This window comes from Trichosurus vulpecula, chromosome 4 (assembly GCF_011100635.1).
Source record: "Trichosurus vulpecula isolate mTriVul1 chromosome 4, mTriVul1.pri, whole genome shotgun sequence".
Lineage (NCBI taxonomy): Eukaryota > Metazoa > Chordata > Mammalia > Diprotodontia > Phalangeridae > Trichosurus > Trichosurus vulpecula.
Genome location: NC_050576.1, coordinates 43,265,751 through 43,293,018, shown reverse-complemented (window position 1 = coordinate 43,293,018; position 27,268 = coordinate 43,265,751). Strand labels below are relative to the sequence as shown.

Below are 27,268 nucleotides of genomic sequence, written 5' to 3'. Positions count from 1 at the left end.
CATCGAACTAAAAAAAAAAGCAAGGAGTATAAATGAATAATAGATGAATGAGAAAGTAATTAATAAGTGCTGATGATCATGTACAAAGCACTGAGGATTCAAATAGGAAGCCAAACTCCTTGCTGCCAAGGAGCCCCCATGTTTTGATGGGAGAGACAGCACAGAGAGGAGGTTTCAACTGCAAATCAGATGGAAAGACCTCCCTCCCTGCCCCTCCAACTAGTCCCAGCCCCCACAAGTCCTTCGGGTGCAGCTGCAAACAGATGGTCAGGAATCTTCCTTAGTGCCATTCCCACTAATAAAGCTATATTGGTTTCTGATGCTGAACCACTTGACAGTGCCAAGGCCTTTTTGTGCAGAGAATTCTCTTCCCCCAGTCTCCAGTAGCTTTGGCCTCAAACTCTGTGTCAATGAATGATAAACTGAAATACTGTCATTTAAAACTAGCTCTTCTTGTAGACAAGTTGGAGACGTGGTCATCTACTATCCTACAGAAGGGACGATTCGGAACTGAGTTGATGTCCGGGCCCAAATGATAAATGTCAGATTCGGAGGAAGTTGCTATATATAGGTGCTTGGCTTTGTGCTGCTTAAATCCTTGATCAGTGATATGACCATTAACACCTTAATAATGACACAGATGAAGGTCTAGAAGGCATCCTTGTCCAGTCTGCAGGTGACACCGAGCACAAAAGGCAAGCTGTTACGTTGGATGACAGGATTAAAATCCACATGATTCAATAGGCCAGAATGATGGGCCACATATATTTAAATGTTCGAGGATTTTTGGTCTAGACCTAGGATCTCATCAGTGTGGGGACTCTCAGTGTGAGAACACTCTCCACTGATGCAGATCAGCAGCTCATCATCTGAACGTGGCCTGGGCCTGCCCTTCATCATCTTGTCACCAGCATCTGTCCAAGGCAGGACTTTGACCCAGATCTTTCTAACTCCTAAGTCAGCCCTCTGTTCACTAGGCCATGCTTCCTCTAAGATGAAAGTTAAGAGAGAGGAATGTCAGGCTCTACCCTTGAGTTCACAAAAATCGACCTCCCAGGTACAAAATAGAGAAGGCATATCTGGCTAACAGCTCTTCTAGAAAAGACCTGGGAGCTTTAGTAAAAGGTCAACTAAATCTGAATCATCTGTGTTGTGTGGCAGCCCCTGCAGAAGCTCATGTGATGCTAGGTTGTGTTGAGGCGAGAGATAGTGGTGTCTAGAACATGGGGGACCAGAACTCTGCTGTACTTTGCCTTGGGGTATGAGAGGACATTGGCAGCTAGGTGGCACCAGAGGCAGAGCTATGGACCTAGTGTCAGGATGACCTGAGTTCAAATCTGGCCTCAGACACTTACTAGCTGTGTGACCTTGGGCAAGTCAGCTCTGCCTCAGTTTCCTCACCTGTAAAATGGAGAGAATAATAGCACCCACCTCACAATTAATCAGGAAAAAACCGTAGGGTTAGGTCATGTCTTAGTTTGCTGAAATGTGGGAAACAGAGTCTCTAACTCCTGCCTAGGCACCAAGCATCCAGTACGGCTACTGAGGGTTATAACACAAAGGACATGAAGAACTCATAGGATCATAGGTTTCTGTTTGGAAGGGGTCTCAGAGCTCACCAAGTCTAACTCCTTTAAGAATGAGGAAATGGAGGCATAGAGAGGTTCAGTAACTGTCCAGGGTCACCCAGATAGCAGAGAGTGGAGCCAAGGTGAAAGCAGATCTTTTCTCTCTAAATCCAGTGTTCTACAGGAGCCCATGAACAAATAGAGAAGCAGAACACACTCAGAGAGCCCACTGGCTCCCTCAGAAGGGGCTGATTTTAGGGGTGCTGTCAGGGCACTGCTCTGTCCTTCTGAAGAGTGCCCATTTCCATAGAATGCGCCACGGTCTGTCCAAGACTCATAGTGCCACTCTGGTCTCTGTTTCCCTGAGGGCAAGATAGTGAAGAGAGAGAGAGAGAGAGAGAGCAAGCACTGGCCTGAGAGCCAAGAAATCCCACCTCTGACACCTTCTGGCTGTGAAGTCCCGGGCAAATCTTGAACCTCTGAACCCCTGAACCTCTTAGAGCATAAGGCAACTCTCTAAATTACAAAGAAGGTGCCTACCTACATCAGCAGAGGGAGTGTCTTCCCCTGGGAGTTCCCTTTGTCAATGAAATCACACATCTAGTCCCCATTCCTATTTCAAAAAGTGAACATACCATGGGGCTCACTGAACAAGCAAACTCTTTCTCATAGGACGCCATGCTGACCCAGTAGCTCATTCGACAAGTTGGACGCTGTACGGGACTATGTGAACTATCATATTCTTTCCCTAAGGAGTCCATGGGACAAGTAAACCTCTCTTTAAAAAGTCTGATACCTGAAATCAGGAATTTTTGAACTGGGGTTCCCCACAAGGTAACTTCCCAAGCAAATGCTGCCCAGGAAGCCTCCCCTCTCCGGTGAGAAGGCTAGGTGCCCAGGCCATACTTCTCAGGGACATAAAGACCCCACTCCATCTCCCGAACAGAAGCCGAGGGCTCAAGAACAGTGCCTTAATCTCCCCTTTTAGGATACATGCAATCATAAGGAGCTCACCATGGTTTTCCCCTGCCAGTCTCTGTCTTCTGCTTCCGGGAAGGGGAATATGGAGATGTAGAAATCTCCTCTTCCTATGCCCCTTGTGCTCTAGAAAAGGAAGAGAAAATAGTGAAAAAAGAGTCCTGAAGAGAAAGATAACAAGAAGTAAGGTAAGGTAACCAAGAAGGTAAACCAAAAGGCTTCGTTTTATAAGCCACTGATGGGGACGCTGATTTTTTCCAGCATCCTTCAGTTGCCTTTCATCAGGATGCTAGGGAGCTCTTCAAAACTATCAGGCAATCACTGGTCCATCCCTCTATCATAGGTCATGTAAAAATGATGAATGGTCCTCAAATTGCCAAATGTTTTTAACCAAAAGGGGGAAAAATGAAGGACAAAAAGTATTCAAATTTTTAAAATAAATGTATGGAATATTTCCTTTTGACTTTCAGACAGGAAATTGGATTTACAAACTTCAAAATGAAAAAAGCCTTCAAACCCTAACACTGACTGTGACCACTCGAGCAAAAAGTCCTACAGTCCTCCCAGTGATTGCGACTGTGCATGTGAACCAAAGTACAGGCCATTTTCCTAGTCCAATGACTGTTTATGCTCAAGTGAGCCAAGGATTTTTGCCTGTTCTTGGAGCTAAGGTGACGGCCGTTATAGAAACAGAGGGCGGATTGCAAGAGACCTTGGCGCTTTGGGACAACGGAGCAGGTAGCAGGAATCCTAGCTAAACTTCTAAAGGACCTTGAAAAAATATGCTGTTTGCCCTGCTTCTTAAACTTGGATTTTCTATGTAGCTAACCGCTAATGTGTAAATCTGTGGTGTGCTGGAAAAGAGACTGAGAATCAAGTGACCTCACTTCTAGTCCCAATTTGGCCACTAACTAGCCATGCGATCTTGGGCAGCTTCCTTAACATCTTTGAGCCTCAGTTTCCTCATCTGTAAAATGAGAATTGAACTGGGTGACCTCTAAGTTCTAATGTTAAAGTTCTAAAGTACTAGTCTTATTTTTTAATAATTTTTTTGAAACTTTTTCTCTTTAGAGCTAGACTAGACTTGGGTCCAGGCATAAATGCATTTTTAAAAATCTAATGAATAACTATTTTTTAAAGAAACTTCAAACTGAGAAGTCCTGTTATGTTCATTGGGAGGCAGAGCAGAATTGTGGATAGTGAATTGGACTGGCATTAGAGTGGAACTGGGTTCAGATCCTGCTGCAATTCTTACAAGCCATGTGACCATGAGCAAATCAATTAGACCCTCTGTGTCTCCATTTTCTCATTCATCAAATGAGGATTATGCTATCTGCAGTGCCCAGCTCAGAGGATTGCTAAGAAACCCACATGAGACAATAGATGGAAAGTGCTCTCTAAATGTCAGTTATGCGTAATTAGGACCCCTGACTCCTGATTTGCCTTCTACAGTCTCGTCAAAACAGGAGCTTAACAGTAGTGCTCTTTGTCTCTCTATCATTGACGGTACTCCTGCCCATAAACAGAGGGCATTTTCCCTTGGTTTTTTTTTTAATTAGTTAATTTATTTATTTTTATTTTTCAACATTCACTTCCATAAGTTTAAAATCTTCTCCCCCTCCCTCCCCAAGAGGGCCTGCAATCTGATATAAGCTCTACAAATACATTCCTATTAAATATATTTTCACATTAGTCATGTTGTATAGAAGAATTATAACAAATGGGAGAAACCATGAGAAAGAGAAAAAAAAAAACAAAAAACAAAAAAGAAAATAGTCTGCTTCACTCTGCATTCAGATACCACAGTTCTTTCTCGGGATGTGGACAGAATTTTCCATCTTGAGTGTTTTGGAGCTGTCTTAGGTCCTTGCATTCCTGAGAACAGCTAAGTCTATCAAAATCAGTCATCGCACACTGTGGCTGTTACTGTGTACAATGTTTTCCTGGTTCTGCTCATTTCACTCAGCATCAGTTCATATTAAGTCTTTCCAGGTTTTTCTGAAGTCCACCTGTTCATCATTTCTTATAGCACAATAGTTTTCCATTACATTCAGATATCACAACTTATTCAGCCATTCCCCAACTGATGGCATCCCCTCAATTTCCAGTTCTTGGCTACCACAAATAGAGCTGCTATAAATATTTTTGTACATGTAGGTCCTTTCCCCATTTTTATGATCTCTTTGGGATACAGCCCTGGAGGTGGTATTGCTGGGGGAAAGGGTTTGCACATTTTTATAGACCTTTGGCCATAGTTCCAAATTGCTCTCCAGAATAGTTGGATCAGCTCACAGCTCCACCAACAATGAATTATGTTCCAACTTTCCCACGTCTTCTCTAATATTTATCATTTTCCTATTTTGTCAATTTTCCCTTGGTTTTGACCTTTACTTTACTCTCTCCAGGTGCTGACACCGTGAAGAATGATGGCATCTACTCAAGATATTTCACAAGCTATCATGAAAATGGCAGATACAGTTTAAAAGTGTTGGTCCAGGCAAGAAACAATACAGCCAGGATAAGCATGAGATCACCCCAGAGCCGAGCTATGTATGTACCAGGCTACGTGGACCATGGTGAGCAACATGGAACCTATCCTCCTCCAAACTTCTGCCCCTTCCACCCCACTCATCTCCCCTGCACAGCCTTGGTCCAAATCAAAACCTCCGCACTCACTCCCTGGGTGTTCTCGGGGAGAGTATCTGGTGTCCTTGGGCTTCAGTCCCTTCTTCTGTGATGATAAGCAGAGAGGCCCTTACCTTGTCTACATTTGTGGACACCCTTTAGCTGGTTTTGGTTTGGTTTGGTTTGGGGGGATTCTTTTGGGGGGGTGTTGCTTGCTCTTAACCACTGAACATTTTCTAGGCAAAGTCACAAAACTGTACTGTTTCCATCCTTTATAAATTCATGTTGTGTAATCTCACCTAGACCCTCCCTGTTATCCAGAATCCTTTTATTCATCTCTGGTCACATTCCTCACAGCACCTGTGTCTAGCCTCTCTGTCCTCAAAAGCAGAGCTCTCAGCTCAGCTCTTATTTTGATGAAAAGAATCAGGCCATTGGGAACAAGTTCCTTTAAGTTGTCTCCCATTCAGAACTTCTTTCTTCTTCTCCTTGTCTCTTTCCATTATGTCTCAGAAGAAATATGATTTGCTTTCCTAGGTTGATCTCTATATTGATGAATAATGGAATAAGATCTAGAAGGATGGTAGTAATAGTCCCCCTGTACTCTGGCCTGGTCAGACCACAGCTAGAGGACTGTGTTTAATTCTGTGACCCACATCACAGAAAGGTAAACTCCAGGAAAGAACAATCACAGAAGTGAGAGAATGGAAGGTTAAGTAACAATCAAGGATGTTTAGACTGGAGAAATCAGGCAGCTAGGTGTACAAAGGATAGAGTGTCGGGCCTGAAGTCAGGAAGACTCATCTTCCTGAGTTCAAATCCAGCCTCAGACATTAGCTGGGTGACCCTGAGCAAGTCACTTCACTATGCCTCAGCTTCGTCATCTGTAAAATGAGCTGGAGAAGGAAATGGCAAATCATTCCAGTATCTTTGCCAGGAAAACCCCATGTGGGGTCACAGATAGTTGGACACAACTGGACAACAAGAAGCCTGGAGAAAAGAAGATTGAGGGGTTCCAAGCAGTCTTAAAGTATTCCCCTTAGAGGATTGCTACGTAGAAGGATCAAATAGAAAATAATATCTGTAAAATGTTTTGTAAACAAACCTTAAAGTGCCATATAAATTATACTGTTAGTATTATTGTTGTCATTATAATTGGTTTTTCCTGGCCCTAGAGAGCAGAACTAGAGGCCAAGAGTGGAAATTCCAAAGAACCACATTTCAGTTTGCTTTCAGAAATAATTTTCTCACAAAGAGAGCTGTCCCAAAGTAGAACAGTCTGCTGTGGGAAGGTGTGGGCTCCCTCTTACTAAAAACCTTCAAGAAAATACTTGCTGAATCTGTGGTGAAAGGAAGTCTCATTCAAGTATCAGTTGAATTAGATGGTCTCTAAGGTTCCATGCAACTGAGACTGTATGATTCTATGTAAAATAAGGCATATATATATATGGTAAGTTAGAAATAGTCAGTGGAGAAAAGGATTAGATGAGAAAATATATCCAAGTCTGGAAAGAGAGAGAGAGAAAGAGAGACAGAGACAGAGCGACAGAGAGAGAGAGAGAGAGAGAGAGAGAGAGAGAGAGAGAGAGAGAGAGAGAATGTATAAAGAGTATGGAGATGACTAAGAACAAAGGATGCCCACAGTAAAAGGACAGGAAGAGAAAGAAGAACCAGGCAAAAAGTTGACAACGAACAGTCAGAGAGGTGGAAAGAGAATGCTGTTGAGTACAGTATCAAGAACAAAGGGAGAAAAGTCTCTCCAGAGGAAAGGGACGTCATCAGTGACATTAGAAAGAGTGGTTTCAACAGAAGCATGAGAACTGAAGCCAGATTGTGAGAATTGAAGAATAACCATGTGGTGAGGACATGGACACAGTCCGGACTCATCTAGAGGTTGAGTAACAGACAGGAGGTGGGAGCGTGTGGGAGTAGCAGGGCAAATAGAAATATTTTAGGCTGGGGAGACCTAAACATTTTGTAGGAGGAAAAGAAAGGGCCCTGTATAAAAGGAGACTGAAAATGAAAGAGCAGACTCCCAAAACATCTTCTTTGGGAGTTTGGATGGAGAGGACAGGGTGAAGGTCAGAGATGGAGCTCAGTCAAAGAAGAAATTTCACCAAGGGAGATGTAGAGATGTGGAGGTGTGGAGATGGGAACAGGAGGGAACTCATGTAGGATCTTCTCAGCAATGTAGGAAGTCAGATCATCTGCTGAGGGGATGAGGAAGGAAATGGAAACCTGAGAAGAGAAGAAATTGTTTGGAACAACCCCTATAGGGACAGAAAGTCATAGTCTTGAGACTACCAGGATACTAACGTCTTTGACATAGACAAACCTAAGAGAATAGAAATATCAAGAGGTCTTGGAAAAGATGCAGTTGTTGCTGACTCACCCCTTTAAGCATTTTCTATGCCCAAGACCCCAGGTGGCTTATAGCGCAACCTAGCACAGAATGCATCTCCCAAGAACACAAAAACTCTAGGCAATACAGGTACATAAGGAAAGCTACACTCCCCAAGCTGCCCTGCTCTAACAAGATGCCTCACCTGGCTCCTTGGCTCTGATGGCCTGCAGTATAATCAGTCCTGCAGTCACAGTGCAGGAGTCAGTTTAGGAAGATCAGCCCTAATGCTTATAGTTGCTTGACTTCAAGCAACCTCAGTGTGGAAAAGATGCTGGCGCCACCAACTGGCATCACTGCTGTCTTCCTATAGCCACAACTTGACTGCCTTGCTTCTCTGATTATAGTAACATAGGGAATAAATGTTGTATGAATAAATTAATGAGTATGAAAAAAGAAATATAGTGTCTGATTAGATTAAGTGTGTGAGAATTGATAGAATATATTATTTATCCTGGTAAGCCTGATTATATATTTACATAATTATAAAATAGAAATTATTTAATTTTCTATATACTATGAAGTGATTGGCATGCTAATAGACCCTCCTATTTAGAGACAGCAAGGTGCAGTGGGAAAATGCCCTTAGATTTAATGTCAATGAGTTCCTGAGGCAGCTTGGTGTAGTAGGTAGAGTATGGGACTTGGAATCAGGAAGCCTTAGACCCCATCTGTAAAATGGGAGTGTTAGACTTGATGGTTCCTAAGATTCCTTCCAGATCTAAATCTGTGATCTGCTACCCGATGTAATAGATACTTATTAAATTGTTTAACTTGTCCTCCTCAGTTTACTCTACTCTAAAATAAAGGTATTTCGATTGCTTGTCTCATAGAGGTTTGTAAGGATAAAATGGAGGTATATATGAAACATTTTGTAAACTATAAACATCAGCTATTGTTTATGGCTAGATCCATGTCTGTATTTATGTCTGTACTGATGTGTCAGCACATCTGATCCATAATCTATGTACCCCTTTGTCCTTATGTAAAGGACTCCTCCCACTTTATCTTGCTACCACAGTTAAAGAGAAAAATTCAAACTTGACAGATTATTCTTACTCAAAGCTATGAGTCTTTTTGTTCCTAATAGTAGTTGATTCAATTAAATTCAACATGCTATTACTCATATTATTCAAAAACATTTATTATTTATTTGCTTTGTAAAATTGCTATCTGTTAATTCAAAATACAAATTGTAAATTAATTCTCAATGTTTCTGAAGATCATTCTCCATGTCAAAAGTAGATGTCTGGCCAGGTGTGGTGATGCACACCTGTAGTTCTGACTACTGGAGAAGTGAAGGCCTGTGGATCAGTTGAGTTTGGTAGTTCTGAGATATGCTAGGGCTAAAGCCAGTTAGTTGTCATCACAGTCTGGCACCAGTATCATGAGCCTTGCTGGGAACAGGGGACCACCACACTCTCCCTAAGGAGGCATGAACCAGGCTGAGTCTAAGCAGAGTAGGTCTAAAGCTTCCATTCCAGTCAGCAGCAAGGTCAGACCAATGAGTGGCCTTAAATTTCCAATTAGGGGCTAGATAGAGTTAGACCCAGTCTCAAAAAAAAAAAGTAAATGCCTACATTTATCATCTCTATGACACTGTATTTTTGATGCAGTATTTATATGCTTTATATATACTATATGCTGTGTTTATCTTTACATACAGTATACACTGTATTTATGTTTATATACTATCTGTAAGATTTTGTAAACTAAAGAATAGGTTTTTTAATTCATAGAAAGATAAGGAAAACTTCTATTACTGTATTGAAAGAGGATAACTTTTTTTAGAAGGTAAAATTATACTGAACCCACCAAGACCTGAAGTCAAAGGCAAGGAAATGGAGGTGAAGATAGAAGATTTCGGCCGAGTAACTTCTGGAGACTCATTTATACTAGCAGGAGTCCCATCTGGGTCCATCCCGGATAAGTTCCCACCCAATAAAATTACTGATCTGAAGGCTAAGTTCCAAGCAGACCACATTCTTCTCTCATGGACAGCTCCTGGCGATGACTATGATAAAGGAAAAGGTAAGACTGAAGGTCTATTTTAAATGCTCCCCAATAGGATCCCAATGGTTGTCCCATCATTTGCTAAGAATCCTCTAGTTGCTCAAGGCTGAAACTACTCTGAGTGAAGCTAGGAAATATATTTATATTTATGTATTCCCTTCTCTCCAGAACAGACCTTTTAAAAAGGATTTTGTACATAAAGTAACAGCCATTATGTATCACAAGGAGAGGTTTGGAGTGCATAACCATGAATACCTCGCTGGAAACTTCTCACTTTCCACTGTCCTACAGTGAGGGAGGTGATACTGAAGACAAGTATTAAGGAGTCAGGGGAGTGCAGGAATTCTACTTGTTCTGGTTAGTTCCATAGACCAAACTAGAAATAAGCAATCAATTAACAAGCATTAATTAAGCACCTACTGGAAATTGCAACAACAACAAAAAAAGACAATATAAGCTTGATGTCAGGCAGAACATCTTAACATTTAGTCATTCAAAATAGATGGACTGCCAATGGTTTCCCTTTCATTTGGAGGTCAGCAAGAAAAGGCTGGTTATGGTATGGCTTGTTAGATATGTTGTCAAGGGGGCTCTTTCCAGGCATGTGTCGGACTAGGAAGATGTGATAGTCCCTTCCAAGTCTGAGACTGGTTCAGTGTCTGCTCTCAGATACAACCTTCAGGGAGGGTGCAATGAGGCAGTACTAATCTTTCAAAGCACAAGGCAGACAGATTTTGAATGCTGAAGGGACTTTCAGATAGATCAAGCAATCAACCACCAAGCTGATATTTATTGAGAACAATTATCTATCCAGTGGTAACACGTCTCAGTAGAGAGCTGACTTCAGAGCCAGGAAGACTTGAGCCTGAGGCCCATCTCTGAGCCCATTAGCTGTGTGACCCTCGGTGAATAAGTCACAACCTTCTAGCACTCATGAGCAACTCTCTGACATTGGTATGAAACCCAGATAGAAACCAAGGCCACCAAACTGTGTATGCATATCCCTGTGGGCTGCATATTGACTCAGAAAACCACATTATTAACATTACTTATGTTCTATCGTATTTTTATTTACGTTGTTAACTATCTCCCAATTATATTTGAATTTAGTTCAGGCCCCATTGGGAGTGTTGTGGCCAGTAATGAGGCCAGCAGATGCTTATTTGACACTTCTGTCTCAGACTACAAATTGCACAGACAGTGTCTACTAGCTTTGATAGAAGAATTTCCTTCCTGCTGAAATCATAGGTCCAGTCCTGATCCCTATTTCACAACCAGCATTATACTGGGCGCTTGAGAAAAGCAGCTCTGGCTTAGTAAAAGAAAATCAGACTTAGTCTAGGGGATCTGGGTTTGAGAGCTAGTTTGCTGGTTGAGTGACTTTGGGCAAGTCACTGCATATCCCTGAGTGTCAGATCCCTCATCTGTAAAATGAAGGTCATGGTACTTATACTGCCTACTTCTCAAAGTAGATGGGAGAATCCAATGAGATGATGAACGTAAAGCTTTGTAAACTGTAAAAATGCATGTAGATGTACTATTGGCATTACAGAAATCATGGGACCCAGGCTCTGCCCTCAAAAAGCTTATTATGAGCACACATGAAATGAGTAGAGAATGATTTATTTAAGTTTAAGCTGAGTGATGTTCCAGAGAGGAAGATCGGTGTGGCCAGGAATCATCAGAGAAATCTGGAGCCTGTGCAGAAGGAGTTGTGGAGAGGATGGAGGCGTTCCCGGCAAAATGGGAATGGAGGCCTATTCACAGGAAAGTTAAGAATAGATAAATACTCCTGATTAGAGCAGAAGGTGCTTACTGAATGATGGCCAGACTCTGGAGAGCCTGGAAAGCAAGCAGAAGGCTTATAAATTGTAAAGCTACTAAACCGATAAGTAAAATGAGGCAATCCTTTACAGACATTCAAAACTTTATAGATTCTCTGGAATATAAAATTTATTTATAAAAACAACTTTACAGTTTGAAAAGAAAGGCAATTAAGCTACAACCCAGCAAACAAGAGTCTATTAACTAGAATTTCAAAGATTATGTCCTTTATCAGAGGCTGGTAATTTATGCACAGCCCAGGTGAACAACAAGGTACTTAAAAAATAATTAACACTGATGAAGCTCCCAGAATCCTGTGCTCCCCTACCTCTTCCTCCTCCTTCTTTTTGTCTTCTTGTTGTTGTATCTACTTCACTTCTCTCTCCCAGCCCTATCTCAACCTCTGACTACCTCTTCTTTTGGTCTTTCCTCTGCTTTGTTCTCCTTCAATCTGGTTTTCTCTCCCTTTCTTTCTTTTTCTCTCCTCTCCCTCTGATCTCCCCCTGATCTCCCCGTTCTTTCTCATACACTGCTTTTCTCTCCTTCCTCCAAATAACTCTCTTTCCCTTAACTGGTCAAAGAATAACATTTTTTTTAAAAAATCTGTTCTTCTAATTGAACAGAACTATACTCTGTTCTTACATGTTGTGTTTTCTATTTCTTTCTCCAAAGAAACAACCTCCTAGATTAAGTTTGAACCCTGATTATTTTCTTTCTATGGGCTTTAGATGCGGGGGGAGAGAAAGCCTTCATCATCCCCTTTGCTACACCTGAAGACAATCAATTCATAGATTATTAAAGCTGCCAGTAATCTTAGTGATCATCCATTCCAACTCCTTCATGTTGCAGATTGGAAATTGAGGCTAGAAAAGGTGAAGTAATTTGCCTCATTTCTTATGGAATATAAATTTGTTTGGAAGAACAATCTATCTAGGGGATTCCTGAACTAAAATATTAGTAGCAGAGATTTGAAAGAGCGTGTCAGCCTGGCCATCCTGTAGCATCCCCACTACCCAGCTCCATGTATTCTGGCACATCATTTTTTCAGATCCATGTAATTATATCAACACGCAAATGTAGCCCTTCTAGGCTCTGAGGATCCTTATCTCACCACCCACTCTGCATGGGTGCCCTGAGCAAGGCTCTATCTCCCCTGAAGGATTCCAGGTTCAAATCCCACCTCAGACATTCATTAGTTGTATGACCCTGGGCAAGTAACTTAACCTCTCTGCCTCCATTTCCTCACCTATAAAATGAGGAAAATAATAGCACCAATTTACCAATTAGAGCACCATTGACCAATTTCATTGGTAAATGAAATAACTTACGTAATAAAGCACTTTATATATGCTAGCTGTTAAATGAAATAATATACATATAAAAAGTACTTTACAAATTGTAAAGTATTATATTAAAGCTAGCTATTACCAGTGCCTAGCATAGTGGCTGTCACATAGTAGGCAGTTATTAAATGCTGGTGTATTGGTTGATGATTATATTCAGTACTATAGCTATAACTAGGAATGTTCAATCGGGGCTTTGTCTAAGGGCAGTGAAAGTTAGAGTGTACTAATAACACTGGAACTCCTTTAATAGATAGAAACAACTATGCTTAGACTATAATTAGCTTTTTAAAAAAAGTTGTGGGGGAAGGGGGAAAAAGAACAAAGTAAAAGTGCACAGCAGAGAACAAAAGAAAACTCACAAGGAAGCAAAGAAAAGATGGACAATTCTCAACACAACATGTATTATTTATCATACAGGCTTTCTTGAAATGAAAATTTGTTGTTACATATTTTAAACCTTCTTCTACATTCTGCTATGCATACGACATGCTTTTTTCCTTACTTTGTATTTAAGTTTCAGTATTTAAGTTTATGATATGTTTTGTTTCTTTTCTCTATTCTGTATTTATGTTCTAGCTCTTGAGTCTAAAATAAAATTGAAAAAAAAGAAGGAAAAAAAGAGAAAAAAAAGTTAAAATAGACATTGACAAGACAGGCTTCCTCCCCACCCCATTCCCTTATCCCACAGGTGAGTTACTACCCACCTGGCCCTGTTCTGTCCCCTCCCCAGCAAAGGACAGAGAAAGAGCATCTCCGTCCATAGGAACATTGCCTTAAGGACCAATGTCTTTTCCTAGGTTGTCCCCACATATTCAATGGAATTTATTTATTTGAAAGTTCCTTTAATGCTGCTTGCTCTGAGTACTAGAAGCACTATTTGGGGTTCTGGGCAATACTAAACGTACCTGCTTTTTTCCAGCTGACCACTATAGAATAAGAATGAGTGAAAATTCCATGCAGCTCCGAGACCATTTTGATAAAGCAACTCCAGTGGACACTTCTGGTCTGATGCCCAAAGAGGCCAACTTCAAGGAAGCATTTAAGTTTAAACCAGAAACTTTGAAAATAAAAAATGGCACAAAAGTCTACATTGCAATCCAGGCCGTTGATCAAGCCAACCTCACCTCAGAAATCTCAAACATAGCACAAGCTGTTAAGTTTCTCCCTCCTTGTCCTTGTCCGGTACCCAGTACTGAAGCTCCCTCTCCTAATAACAGCATTAGCTACAGCATTAATGTTGCTACAGTAATTTGGGCAGTAGTTGGAGCAGCTGCAACTATTAATATATTTTAATCATGAAAGTATATCAAACTGAAATGTAATGTTTAATCAATAGCAATTAAAAGTTAATTTAATTTGGAAATCCACTTTAAAGTTAACCTAAATTGCCTACCTTTTGGTACCATTTTCAGTTTTTGGGAAGAGGACATATGTTTCCATGTGGAATATTTTAACTTTGTTTCAAAAATATGTCAAATATGGGTCATCTCTACAACAAAGTAGTAACAGAATTAATCCAAGTAAAATAAAAGGGAACTATAAGCCTTAAACAATCTTGCTGTGTTGGTGGTATCATTTCTACTTACTAATGTCTAATTCCTATGGTCTATATAGATAACGGGCATATAAGTAGTTTTAGACAAGAAGTAACTAGGCAGAAATACAGCTCTCAGTATAGAAGGAACAACATTGTACGTGCCTATGATCAATTTGATAAATACTTATTAAGCATCTACTCTGTGCCAGGTACTGTGTGCTGCATCCAAAAGGAAGAAATTTAATAGTGATAAATAAAAAGTTCTATATGGATTAGGAAGTCAATGACACAAGTACAAGATGGAGGAGATGTGACTGACAAACAATTTGTATGAAAAAGACTGGGAGCTTGAAGTTCAGTGTTAATCAAAAGTATCACATGGAAGTCAAAAATCCCAAATAGATTCTTAGACCTCATTGTATCCTCTACCCTCTGCCAGTCCTACTATTCCGATAAAATGAAGGGATTGGGCCAGATGCCTCATGTGCTCCCTTCTAGACGGAAATTTCTTCAAGATGAATACACAAACTCCCTGTAGTTCCAAAGAGAAGGTTACCTTCTCTGTAACTTAGGGTCATAGAGAAGTTCCCAGACCATTGGGAGGTTAAATGAATTGCTCAGTTAGATGACTTGACTGACATACAGTAAGTGCTTAATAAATGCTTATTGACTGATACAGCCCATATGTTACAGAGGCCAAATTTGAATTCAGATCTTCCTGCTTCTGAGACTGGCTCTGTATCTATTCTACAGTGCTGCCTCTATACACTTGTGTTTCTATAAATACAAATGTGTGTTCAAATACCTACTCTTTTCCTCATTGTAAAACTCTGACAGGAATTGTTTATGCATACATTCAGGACTTCTTAAATAAAAATATAAGATGGGAATGAGCAGTGTTTTGCAAACTAGTTCCCACAAAACATCTCACCTTCACAATCATGGAATTGACTGAAAATGGGATATCAGCTCCCGCCATGTTTATTTATTTAAAAAATTTTATTTTAAAAACAATTTTTAAAAACATTTAACTTTGTGGGGGGAAATGTAACCCTGAAACAATGCATTTCATACATTCATTAAAACTATATGTCATGGGCAGCTAGGTGGTGCAGTGAGTAGAGCACCAGCCCTGGAGTCAGGAGGACCTGAGTTCAAATCCAGCCTCAGACATTTGACACACTAGCTGTGTGACCTTGGGCAAGTCACTTAACCCCAATTGCCCTGCCTTCCCCCCACCCTCCCTCAAAAAAAAACCCAATCAAATAACAAAAAAAAATTATATGTCATGGTGATTACATAGCTCTCCTTCATCTGGTGAACTGTCTCAGGCTGGCTCCTTCCCCAAAGTCAAGGTAAGCAGTAAAAGAACCCAAGAGGGGAGGAGTCAAAGCAAAAATGACATGAGATGTAGGTAGGCACCTGCATTTGATAAAAAGAGATAAAATCCATAAAGCACTTTGACCTTCAATTTATATATAAATGCTAGTTATTGTTACTATAGAAGTGTTGATGCAAGGTAAAGAAGCAGGGAAATGGCAAACTAAGGAGCTTTCCTCTGCCTGGCCTGCCTTTAATTCCACTAGCAAAGAATCCAGATGGAGCATTGATAAGCATCCAATATAGCCCACCCAATGAACCCAAGCCCGCTAAGCTGAGAAGAGTCCGAAGGCAGGCGCTGAAGCTGCTGCCAGTGATGGACTGGTTAAGGTTGGTTAAGTGTGACCTGGGTCTGAGAGTATAGCCCATATGTTAAGTATTTTGAATATATTTTATTTTATTCTTTTTACTTCTTTGATAATGAGCAAAGCAGTGTATACAATCATGTCATACTTATGGGGTCCAGGCCACTGAACCATGTTCACGTCCATTGAAATGGTTGGTTGTTGTCCTTTGTACTCAAAGAAGACCAAAATGACATCACTATGTTGGAATCGATACAGTGTGTTGGACTGTGGCTGATCAGACCAATTTGAGTTCAGAAGGCTCTACCACAGGCTGGGCACAAATAGTCCACGTGAACATCTGGAGTGGAGATGGCTCTAAGTTTGCACATCTCATGTGCTTTGTTCATAGAGCACAGCGCCTTCTCTGATGTGGGCATGCCATGCTTGGTGGTCCTGTGCTAGTGTCTCCTATGTGTCATAATGGATTCCAAAGTTCTTCAGGGAGACCTGGAGAGTGTCTTTGTACCACTTCTTTGATCTTCATATGAACACTTGCCTTGTGTGAGTTCTCCATAAAATAGTCTTTTAGGCAAACATATGCTTGACATTCTAACAACAGGGCTATCCCATTGGAATTATGCTCTCTGCAGCAGAGTTTTAATGCTTGCCAGTTTAGCTTGAGAAAGGGCATCAGTGTCTGGGGCCTTATCCTGCCAGGTGATCTTCAGAATCTTCCCAAGACAATTCAGATGGAAGCAATTCAGTTTCCAACATGGTCTGGTAGACTGTCCAGGTTTCACAGGCATACAACAATGAAGTAGCGCAACAACTCTGTAGTTTTTACATAGTTTTGTAGGCAGCCTGATATCTCTTCTGTCCCACACTTTCCTTTGGAGCCTTCCAAACACAGAGCTAGCTCTAGCAATGCATGTGTCAACCTCATCATCTAAATGTACATCCCTGGAAAATACACTGCCAAGGCAGGTGAACTTCTCCATAGCATTCAAAATCTCCCCATTTGCTGTAACTGATGCTTCCACATATGGATGATGCAGTGCTGGCTGGTGGAGAATCTATTTTTTCTTGGTGCTAATTGTCAGGCCAAAATTAGCACAAGTGGCCGATCCATACTCTCTTGCATCTCAGCTTCAGAGGCTGCTTTGAGTGCACAATCATCTGCAAACAAAAAAATCATGTACCAACTCTCCCTCCACTGTAGTCTTGGCTTGTAGCCTTTTCAAGTTAAATAATTCACCATCAGTGCAGTAGCTGACCTTGATGTCATTTTCACCCTCATTAAAGGTATCTGACCACATTGCTGAAAACATTGCATGCTAAAAGACAGGGGAGCAAGCACACAGTCTTGCTTCACTTCATTGGTGACTGGAATAGCACGAGAGCATCATCCATTATCCAGAACCCATACAAGCATGCCCTCATAGAACTGGTATACAATACTGATGAACCTCTCCAGGCACCCAAATTTTGCCAGGATCTTCCATCAAAATATAGTCTAAACAACAGAAGGTAGAGTTTTCCAGGTAGAGAGGAGCTGATCCAGGAGTTTAATTGGATAGATCCATATAAACTATACTCTAAGCAATGAGGGGGTAGCTGCCCCTGCCATAGAACAAAAACAAAACAAAAAATAACAACTCTGTTCTGCCCTTTATTTCAAAAGATGGTTGTAAACCCACCTTTATTTGCTATCCTCAAGTTGAAACAACACAAAGTACAGAACTGGGGGAGAGAGGCAACAACTATCTGAGAACCATAGAGAGTTGGCTATTATGCTCAAATGTCCCCTGGTGTTAAGCGGCATATTATCACCTGGGTATCAGTTTTCCAGTCCCAGAGCCCTCATCATTAAAATGAGTCAGGTAGCACCCCCTAGTGGATTCAGTATTTAAGGCCCTATGAGAAATATGACTGGAGCTAACTTTAACTCCGCTGACTCCTACTGCCAAACCAGTAGGGTCTAAATCAGGAAGACACCTAACTTAATTTGTAAAATCAGAGACCCAGAGTTGGCAGAGAATTTAAAGATTCTCTATTCCAAATGTTCTTAACCTGGGATTGAAGGGAGGCCCATGAACTTGTATTTTTAAATCTTTTCGGAACTGTAATTCAGTACAATTGTTTTCTTCTGCAATATCTTGTATTTCATTTTTTGCATTTAAAACATTCTTCTAAGAAGGAGTCCATAAGCTTCACCAGACTTCCCAAGGGGTCTGTGACACAAGAAAAGGTTAAGGACCCCTTTTGTAGTCCAAGCCTTTCATTTTACAGGTGAGAGAACTGAAGCCCAGAGAACTTTGTGATCTGCTCAAAGGAACACCAAAGCCAAGTTTGACCCCATTTTCCCCACCTCCAAATCCAGTGCTTTTTCTTCTATGCCAGCCATTCTCCCAGTGTGGTCCAGCGACCCCCCAAGAGTCCCTGAAACACTTTCTGGGTGTCTCTGAGGTCAAAATTATTTTCATAAGATGTTTTAATTCCTAATATGGTCAATTTTCAGAGATATAATCCACATAAACAAAAGTTCTTGGGGTGGTGGCATCCTCAATAATTTTTAAGAGTACAAAAGGATCCTGAGAATTCTAGGGATGAGCTAAAGCCAGCTCTAACCCGGCTCGACACAGCCCAGATGTTAAATTTTCATCAGGGCTTGATTTGTTATTTTGTGAATTGTCTAGATTTAAGAAAATAATGGGGAAAATGTGAATAATGCAAATTAAACTTCAGAATTTATCCTGTGTACATTTTTTCTAGAGAGTCACTTGTTATACTTATTCACACACTTCTGCTTCACAGATCCAAATGTTTGAGACACTCCATACTATGCTTTCTCTAAGAGGTATAGCGATGCCACTACTACTCTATTGCCTTTAAATTCAATTTTTATAGTAGTGATAGGGGGTTATATCTCCTACTCCTTTTTAGACAGCATAGATGTAGACAAGGCTGCTGAGCTATGTTAGAATTTATATCTTTCCTATGAGGGGGAAAAACAAAAACAAAAAACAACTCTCTGTCTCCCTCCAAAGATGGCTGTTAAACCCAGCTCTATTTGAGATCTTTAAGTTAAAATAACAGTAATGCAATCCCCTAAGGGCTCAGCTGGTTAATGGATTCATCTACAGTAGTGTGTTATAGCCCTCGATTTCTGAGGTTAGTCTGACATCTGGTGGGTAATAGAGATACATCAGTCATCCCAGAAAGATTTTTCTCAAAATGCACTTTATTTTTAAAACATTTTTTCATCTCCAGCTTAAATTGTATGTGAAGAAATGACTAGGGTATTCCTTCTTGTGCCCACAAATATTTTGACTATGTTGAATTGACCCAGAACTGTCATTTGCCCACAATAATTCAAGTGACTGGTAGATATAAAGAGTAGGAGAAAGGTTTCTGTAAAACTACAGGCATTCTTTCCCAGAATTCCGAACTGCAATAATTGTGACAAGCAATGGGCATGAATAAGAACCTCTAGGATGTCTATAATCCAGAGGCATGAAGTATGACACATCAAATTCAAAAATTTTAAAGATAAAGTTTATTCCTTGTCTCACAAATCATCCAGATATAAAATATTAATTAAAAATCCAAGCTATTGCCTACTGAATTGGCAACAGGACAGAGCATATTGTAAGTCTGTTTGCAAGTTCACCTCTGTGTCTGTTTATAATAAAGTAGAGGATTGCCCCTCCTCATCTCAGCTGATGTAGTTACTGAAGCCCAGAATGTAATCACAAAGTATTAATGAGGTATTAACCATAAAGATGTTCTAGGTCCTGATCCCTCTATGAGATGTGAGAAGCTTCTGTGATCAAATCTAGAGGACAACAAAAAGATTGGCTGAGCAGAGAAATTAGTTGTGTCCCTGGGGACTTTAAATAGCTCTAGAGGAATTTCAGATGTTTATAAGAGCTAAAGCAGTCAAGGCTTGGGGGTGCTTTATGGAGGAAGGAGAAGGTTTTTTTCTGTCATCTACCCTACCTCCCACTGGTCATAGACTCTAATAGTGATTTGTCCAAAGAGAGACATCCCATCCAAAGGTTCAAAAGTTCATAAATTCAAGAGAGTTTGAAGCACAATTGAAGACCAGATACAAACACTACAGACAGGGAAACAGAAAGGCAATCACTTGAGGGAGAAAGTTGTTCCAAGAAACAAAATTTCTGAAATCAGAAAAGAAATTTCCGAAGAGGTGTATACATAGGGACCTTGACTGAATAATCCACTCAGCAAAGACACTATACCCAATACCCAATGGGAGTTGAATGAGGGTTCTTGTTGTTGTACTTCAGTTGTTTCAGTAGTGTCAGACTCTTTGTGACCCCATTTGGGGTTTTCTTGGCAGAGATACTGGAGTGGTTTGCCATTTCCTTCTCCAGCTTATTTTACAGATGGGGAAACTGAGGAAAACAGGGTTAAGTGACTTGCCCAGGCTCCCCCAGCTAGTGTCTGAATCTGATTTGAATTCAGGTCTTTCTGACTCCAGGTCTAGAGAAGACTTCCAATCTCTGAATGACCAAGACTTATGAGTTGTCTTTGCCACTTGTGTATCCTACATGTATGCCTCACTACCACTGTACAAATTTTAGCCTACCTTTCCCATGGGCACTATGTTTATTTAGGGGAGAGAGCACCAAGGTTTATGGGGGAAATTCTTTGCAATAACTATTATTACCATCCCATTTGAGTAAATGCCTTTGCTAAGTACTAATTTAGTCTATAAGCTGATTGTTAATGGCAAGCATACCAGTGGGGGCTTGAAAATTTATCCTCAGAATCTGAGGTAGCAGCCACCCTCTGAGAACCTAGTTTACTAGTTTGAATGCTAAGTTGGGGAAGCAGTCCAGAGGTGTTATATGAGTATGTGTGTCTATTATAAGCTTCCTACTACCTTCCTCCCCCATTCTCTTCTATGTACCTAAGTCACCCCTCTTTACTACTTAGTTTGATATAATGGAAAAGAGCATTGGACCTGGGTCTGAATATCACTTCTGACATTTACTAGCTGTGAGACCCTGGGCCAATCACCGACCTTTTCTGTGCCTCCGTTTACTCATCAGAAAACTGGCAATACTAATAGCACCTATTTTATATAGTTGTTCTAAGGCTCCAGTGAGATGATGAATATAACCATCAGCTATGACTATTTCCCTACTCAAAGCGAACTAGCATTTTGTTGTTGTGGCAGGTAAAAGATGAAAGGACTCGGAAGATGGAACTTTTGTTTCCTTGGTCATTTCGTCTTTCATCCACCACACCATTGAACTTTCCCCTCTATCTCTGCTTCTAACGTTGTGCTTCAACTCAGCCTCCTATCCGATGCCTCCTTCATTCATATTGGCATTCTGACTTCCCCAAGAAAAATCTTTCCTATCATCTCCACCCAAATCCCTTCCAATATTCTACCTTCCATTGTCACTCCTACAATACCCAAACTGTTTTTAATTCCTCTTCTCTTGTCCTGTGAATCCTAGGGCCACTATGGACATATTCATCTTTAACTTCTTATGTATCCTTCCCCTCCATCACCACCTTCTCTCTACCTTCTCATCTCACTTCCTCTTTCTCCCTACCCCCACTTCCAACCTCCAATCCCCATGCCTGACTCTGGCACCATTTATTTTGAGGAGATCAGACTGGTTTCCTTTTAAGGAGACAAGGAACCTATTCTGGGAATTTGGGTGGTCAGAGGATTAATGTCTGAGCCACGGATGTGGCTTCTTTGTCATGTGAAGATTTTAAACGACTGGCCTGTGGAGAGTTGGTATCCCTGAGGTTTGGCAAAATTCCTGCTACCTTGGATATCTTGCTGGTCTGGCATTGCTGTTGGAGTGAATGCAAATTCAGAAGCAGAGAAGATCAGTGCCTATCAATTAATAATTGATATTAATAATGAAATTAGCTATGTGTTTATTTATTTTAATTATAATTATATATGTATTATATATTATATACAATTATAATTATTAATTAATAATGAAATTAGTAATGCTTTTTTAACCTCTTAAGTAAATGTATTTTTATTAAATTTTATGGTCCACAAGTGTTTCCTTCTGTTCCAATCCTGAGAATAAATCAAAGGACTGGTCTGAGATAAATCTTGTCTGTAAGACTCCTTAACAAAATCCTTGGGGAAGCATAGCCAAGATGGCTGAGGAAAGTCAGCAACTAACCTGAACTCTCCCCCAAATCTCTCTGAACACCTTTAAATAATGCCATAAAACAATTCCTGGAATGACAGAACCCACAAAAGAACAGAGTGAAATAATTGTTCAGCCAAAGACAACCTATAAGTACCACAGGAAAGCTCTGTTGCACAGGGTGAGAATGGAGCACAGTCCAGCACAGGCCATGCCAGCACAAACCCAGGCCCAGCAAACCAGGAGCAGAACTTGAGAGCCACTGAATCTGCAGGGGCAGCAGCTGCTTCTGGAGTTCTTAGCCCACAGATGGTAAGTGGGTCGAACAACTGATCAGAAGGAGATTACAGGGGTCTCTTGGCTAGCACTGAGGCAGGACTCTGTTGTTTTGCGCATACTCGGATCTGGGTCACAGTTCTGGGTGCCACTCCCAGGGCAAGGAAGAGCACTAGTATACCAGAGCTTGTAGGCTACAGTGGAGCAGGGATCCTTGTCACAGATTCAGAGCAGAGGCCAGAAGAGTAGTAAACACCTCTCCTCATATCACACCACCTTGGAAGAACTGAAAACTTACAGGTCCCTAGAAGTATCTCTGAAAAAAGCTGCACAAAGAACCCTGAAGTTTGGGACAGTGCACCCTCCACCCTGGAAGCAGAGCCCCATTCTAATAAAAGTCAAGAAATAAACTGGAAAAATGAGCAAACAACAGAAAAAAAATTCTGACCATAGAAAGTTATGATGATGACAAGGAAGGTGAAAACACAACTCAGAAGATAACAAAGTCAAGGCTCCTACATCCACAGCCTCCAAGAAAAATATGAATTGGTCTCAGGCCAAAATCAAATAAGAGAGGTGGAGGAAAAATTGGGAAGAGAAATGAGAGTGATGCAAGAAAATCATGAAAAAAAAGAATCAGCAGTTTGATAAAGGAGACACAAAAAAAAGACTAAAGAAAATGACACCTGAAGAAACAGACTAGGCCAAATGGTAAAAGAGTTACATTAGAAAAAAACCAATGAGGAGAAGAATGCCTTAAAAAGCAGAATTGGCCAAATGGAAAAGGAGGTACAAAAGCTCACTGAAGAAAATAATTACTTAAAAATAAGAATTAAGCAAATGGAAGCTAATGACTTTGTGAGAAATCAAGAAATAAAATAAAACCAAAAGAATGAAAAAATAGAAGACAATGTGAAATATCTCATTGGAAAAACCACTCACCTGGAAAATAGATCCAGGAGAGATAATTTAAGAATTATTGGACTACCTGAAAGCCATGATCAAGAAAAGAGCCTAGACATCATCTTACAAGAAATTAACAAGGAAAATTGTCCTGATATTCTAAAGCCAGAGGATAAAATAGAAATGGAAAGACTCCACCAACCACCTCCTGAAAGCGATCCCAAAATGAAAACTCCCAGGAATATTCTAGCCAAACTCCAGAGCTCCCAGGTCAAGGAGAAAATATTGGAAGCAGCCAGAAAAAAAAAACAATTCAAATATCATGGAGCCACAGTCAGGATAACATAAGAGTCAGCAGCTTCTACTTTACAGGATTAGAAGTCTTGCAATATGATATTCCAGAAGGCAAAGGAGCTAGGATTACAACCAAGAATCATCTCCCCAGCAAAACTGAGTATAATCCTTCAGGGGGGAAAGTTGACATTCAACAAAATACAAAGTTTTCAAGCATTCTTGATGAAAAGAACAGAGCTGAATAGAAAATTTGACTTTCAAATACAAATACTCAAGAGAAGTATAAAAAGGCAAACAGGAAAGAAAAGGCGTAAAGGACTTAATAAGGTTAAACACTTTACATTTCTACATGGGAAGATGATACTTGTAACTTACAAGAACTTTCTCATTTTTAGGGCATTTAGAAGGAGTATATATACACAGAGGGCACAGGTGTGAATTGAATATGAAGGGATGACTCAATTGGGTATAGGAGTCTATCTTACCCTTCAGGAAAATGGGAGGGGGAGGGGATAAGAGAAGGCATGGGGTTGATAGAAGGGAAGGCAGACTGGGGGCGGGGGTAGTCAGAAGCAAAACGCTTTTGAGGAAGAACAGGGTGAAGGGAAAGAAAGAATAGAATAAATGGTGGGGGGATAAGATGGAGGGAAATACAGTTAGTAACTGTGAAAAAAAATTTTAAAGAAAGTTTCTCTGATAAAGGCCTCATTTCTCAAATATATAGAGAAATGAGTCAAATCTATAAAAATAAGAGCTATTCCCCAACTGATAAATGATCAGAAGACATGAACAGTTTTTAGATGAAGTAACCAAAACTATCTATAGCCATATGAAAAAATGCTCTAAATCACTATTGATTGGAGAAATGCAAATTAAAACAATTCTGAGTTACTACCTCATACCAATTAGATTGGCTAATAGGACAGAAAAGGAAAATGACAGTTGTTGGAGGGGATGTGTGAAAAATGAGACTTTAATGCACTGTTGGTGGAGTTGTGACCTGATTCAACCATTCTGTAGAACAATTTGGAACTGTGCCCAAAGGGCTATAAAACCGTGCGTACCTTTTGACCTAGCAATACCACTACTAGGGCTGCATCTAAAAAGAGATAAAAAACAAAAAGGAAAAGGATTTATTTATTTATATTTATAGCAGCTCTTTTCTTGTGACAAAGAATTATTAATTGAGAGGATACCCATCAATTGGTGAATAACTGAATAAATTGTGGTATGGATTGAGATTATGATCAATATGAGAAATGGTGAGCAGGATGCTCTCTGAAAAACCTGGAAAGGTTTACAGAAGCTCATGCAAAGTGAAATGTATTGTGCACAAAGTAACAGCAATATTGTAAGATGATCAGCTGTGAATGACTTAGCTATTCTCCGCAATACAATGATCTAAGACAACTATGAAGGACTTAGAATGAAAAATGCTCTCCATCCCCAGAGAAAGAACTGATGGTGTCTGAATGCAGATTGAAGCATAGTTTTTTTTAACTTATTTTTCTTGAGGGTTTTTTTTTGGCTCCATGTTTTCTTTCATAACATGACTAATATGGAAATAAGTTTCGCATGACTACACATGTATAACCTATATCAAATTGCTTGCCTTCTCAATGCGGGGGATGGGGAGGGAGGAAGGGAGAGAATTTGGAACTCAAAGTTTTTAAAACAAATGTTAAAATGTTTTTACATGTAATTGGTGGAAAATAAAAGAGCAAACAAACAAAAATCCCCAATACCTTGTCCTGGATACTTTTTCCTCTCCGAGTTTTCCTGGTACTATTCTTTCCTAGTTCACCTCTTACCTGTCTGACCACTTCTCAGTCTTCTCAGCAAGCTCATTATCCACATCATGTGGATAATATTCCTCAAGATCCTCTTCTTCCTCTACACTCTCTCTCATTAACCTCACAACTCTCATAGGTTTATCTATCATCTCTTTGCAGATGACTCCCACATCTATATATCCAGTCCAAATCCTTCCTTTAAGCTTGGCATTTCAAACTGTATGTCCCAGAGACATTTAAATTCAATATGTCTAAAACAGAACTCATTTTCTTTCTCCCTGAACCATTCCCTCCCACAAACTTCCTTATTTATGTCCAAGGCATCACTGTCCCTCTAGACTTCCTGGTTCATAACCTCAGCATTATCTAAAGTATATTATATTATTATATAGACTCCTCATTCTCCCTTACCTCACATATCCATTCTGTTGCCAAATCCTCCTGATTCTTCCTGAATTCAAGCTATTGAAGAATTTTTATGTGGAAGAGAGATCATATTCATTCTGCTTGGCCCCAGAAGGCACAATCAGGAATAATGAGTAGAAATTGCAAGGAAGTCAGTGAGGTTTGATGTTTGAATTGTCCCCTTTTTGAAGGATATCAAAGAATAGGTAGACGTTGAGTTGTCAGGTGAATTAGAGCTAGGATTTTGGTTCTGATAGATTGGAGCAGGTTCCCTCCAACTTGATAACTCTGTGATCTAATTCTCCTGCCCCTGCCTAGTTCTTAGAATGGAAGCTCCTTGAGGACAATGACTATTCTGTTTTTGTCCTGGTATTCCCAACACCAAGCACAGTTCCTTACATTTAATAAACATTTGTGGAATTGAACCAAATTAGACTTACATACCTTCATTGGAATCCTCAGAGCTCAAGACTAATCTCCTATTATGGCATTGGTTCCCATCCTGGGAAAATATGTACTATGATTGTAAAATCACAAAATTGATTTCTAAGAACAAATATTATTATTAAATATCATAATGCTATATTAATACAAATTCATATTATTCTTCAAAGTAATGTCCTTGGAAAGCTGTACTCTTAGGTCAGTGATACTGCCTGTATAAGAGAGCAATTACATTATTGGCTAGAGAGGCTTAAATCCTGTACTGAGTCTATCTTTTGTCTAGGTTGTAAATAACTACTCCATGCCTTAAAGTTTGATCTTCTGCCTAGGCCTGTATTTCCAAGGAACTAATTTCCCCTACCTCCTGCTTCTCCCTGTGTTTTTAAAAATATATTACGTAAGGCCAACAACGTAAGATTTGATCTTGAAAAGAGAGATAATGCCCAGAGCCAGAGTTGGCAGTACCTTTTCACCCTCTGGGAACTAGGTTCAGTGAAAAAACCCAGCTGCTGTGAATTGATCCAACCATTCTGGAATGCATTTTGGAATTATGCAAGAAAGTTCTTCAGTTGTCCATACTCTTTGACCCAGAGACCATATAACCAGCAGTATACCCCAAGGAGGTCAAAGATGGAAAGAGAACAAACAAATTATTTAGAGCAGCATTTTTTTGTAGTAGCAAAGGACTAGAAATACAGAAGGTGCCCATCAATCTGGTAATGGCTAAACAAATTGTGGCTCATGAATGCAATGGAATATTGCTGCACTGTGAGAAGCAATAAATACGAAGAATTCAGAAAAGCATAGGAAAACCTACGAACAGATGTTTTCCTCTCTTACATTGCCTTCCATCCTCTGTCTCTCTCTGTCTCAGGATCTTTCTCCTTCATTTAGCCAATGACTATAACATTATGCTATAACAATGACTATAACACAGCCTTTGACTGTGTGGAACACAACAAAATGTGGCAAGTCTTCAAAGAGGTGGGAGAATTTGTCTCTAAGGAACCTGTTTGTGGGCTAAGAAGCAACAGTT

At 40.2% G+C, this 27,268-nt stretch overlaps 1 protein-coding gene across 1 annotated transcript in view; it reads left to right on the top strand.

Moving 5' to 3' along the window:
- LOC118846704 (calcium-activated chloride channel regulator 1-like) overlaps window positions 1–14,048 on the top strand; it is a 40,970-nt gene extending 26,922 nt beyond the window's left edge. The window contains exons 11-14 of the mRNA XM_036755469.1: window positions 3,017–3,284; window positions 4,952–5,122; window positions 9,367–9,603; window positions 13,675–14,048. Of these exons, the coding sequence (XP_036611364.1) occupies window positions 3,017–3,284; window positions 4,952–5,122; window positions 9,367–9,603; window positions 13,675–14,048 (1,050 nt within the window). The remainder of the gene's footprint in view (window positions 1–3,016; window positions 3,285–4,951; window positions 5,123–9,366; window positions 9,604–13,674) is intronic.
- The last annotated feature ends 13,220 nt before the right edge of the window (window positions 14,049–27,268 follow it).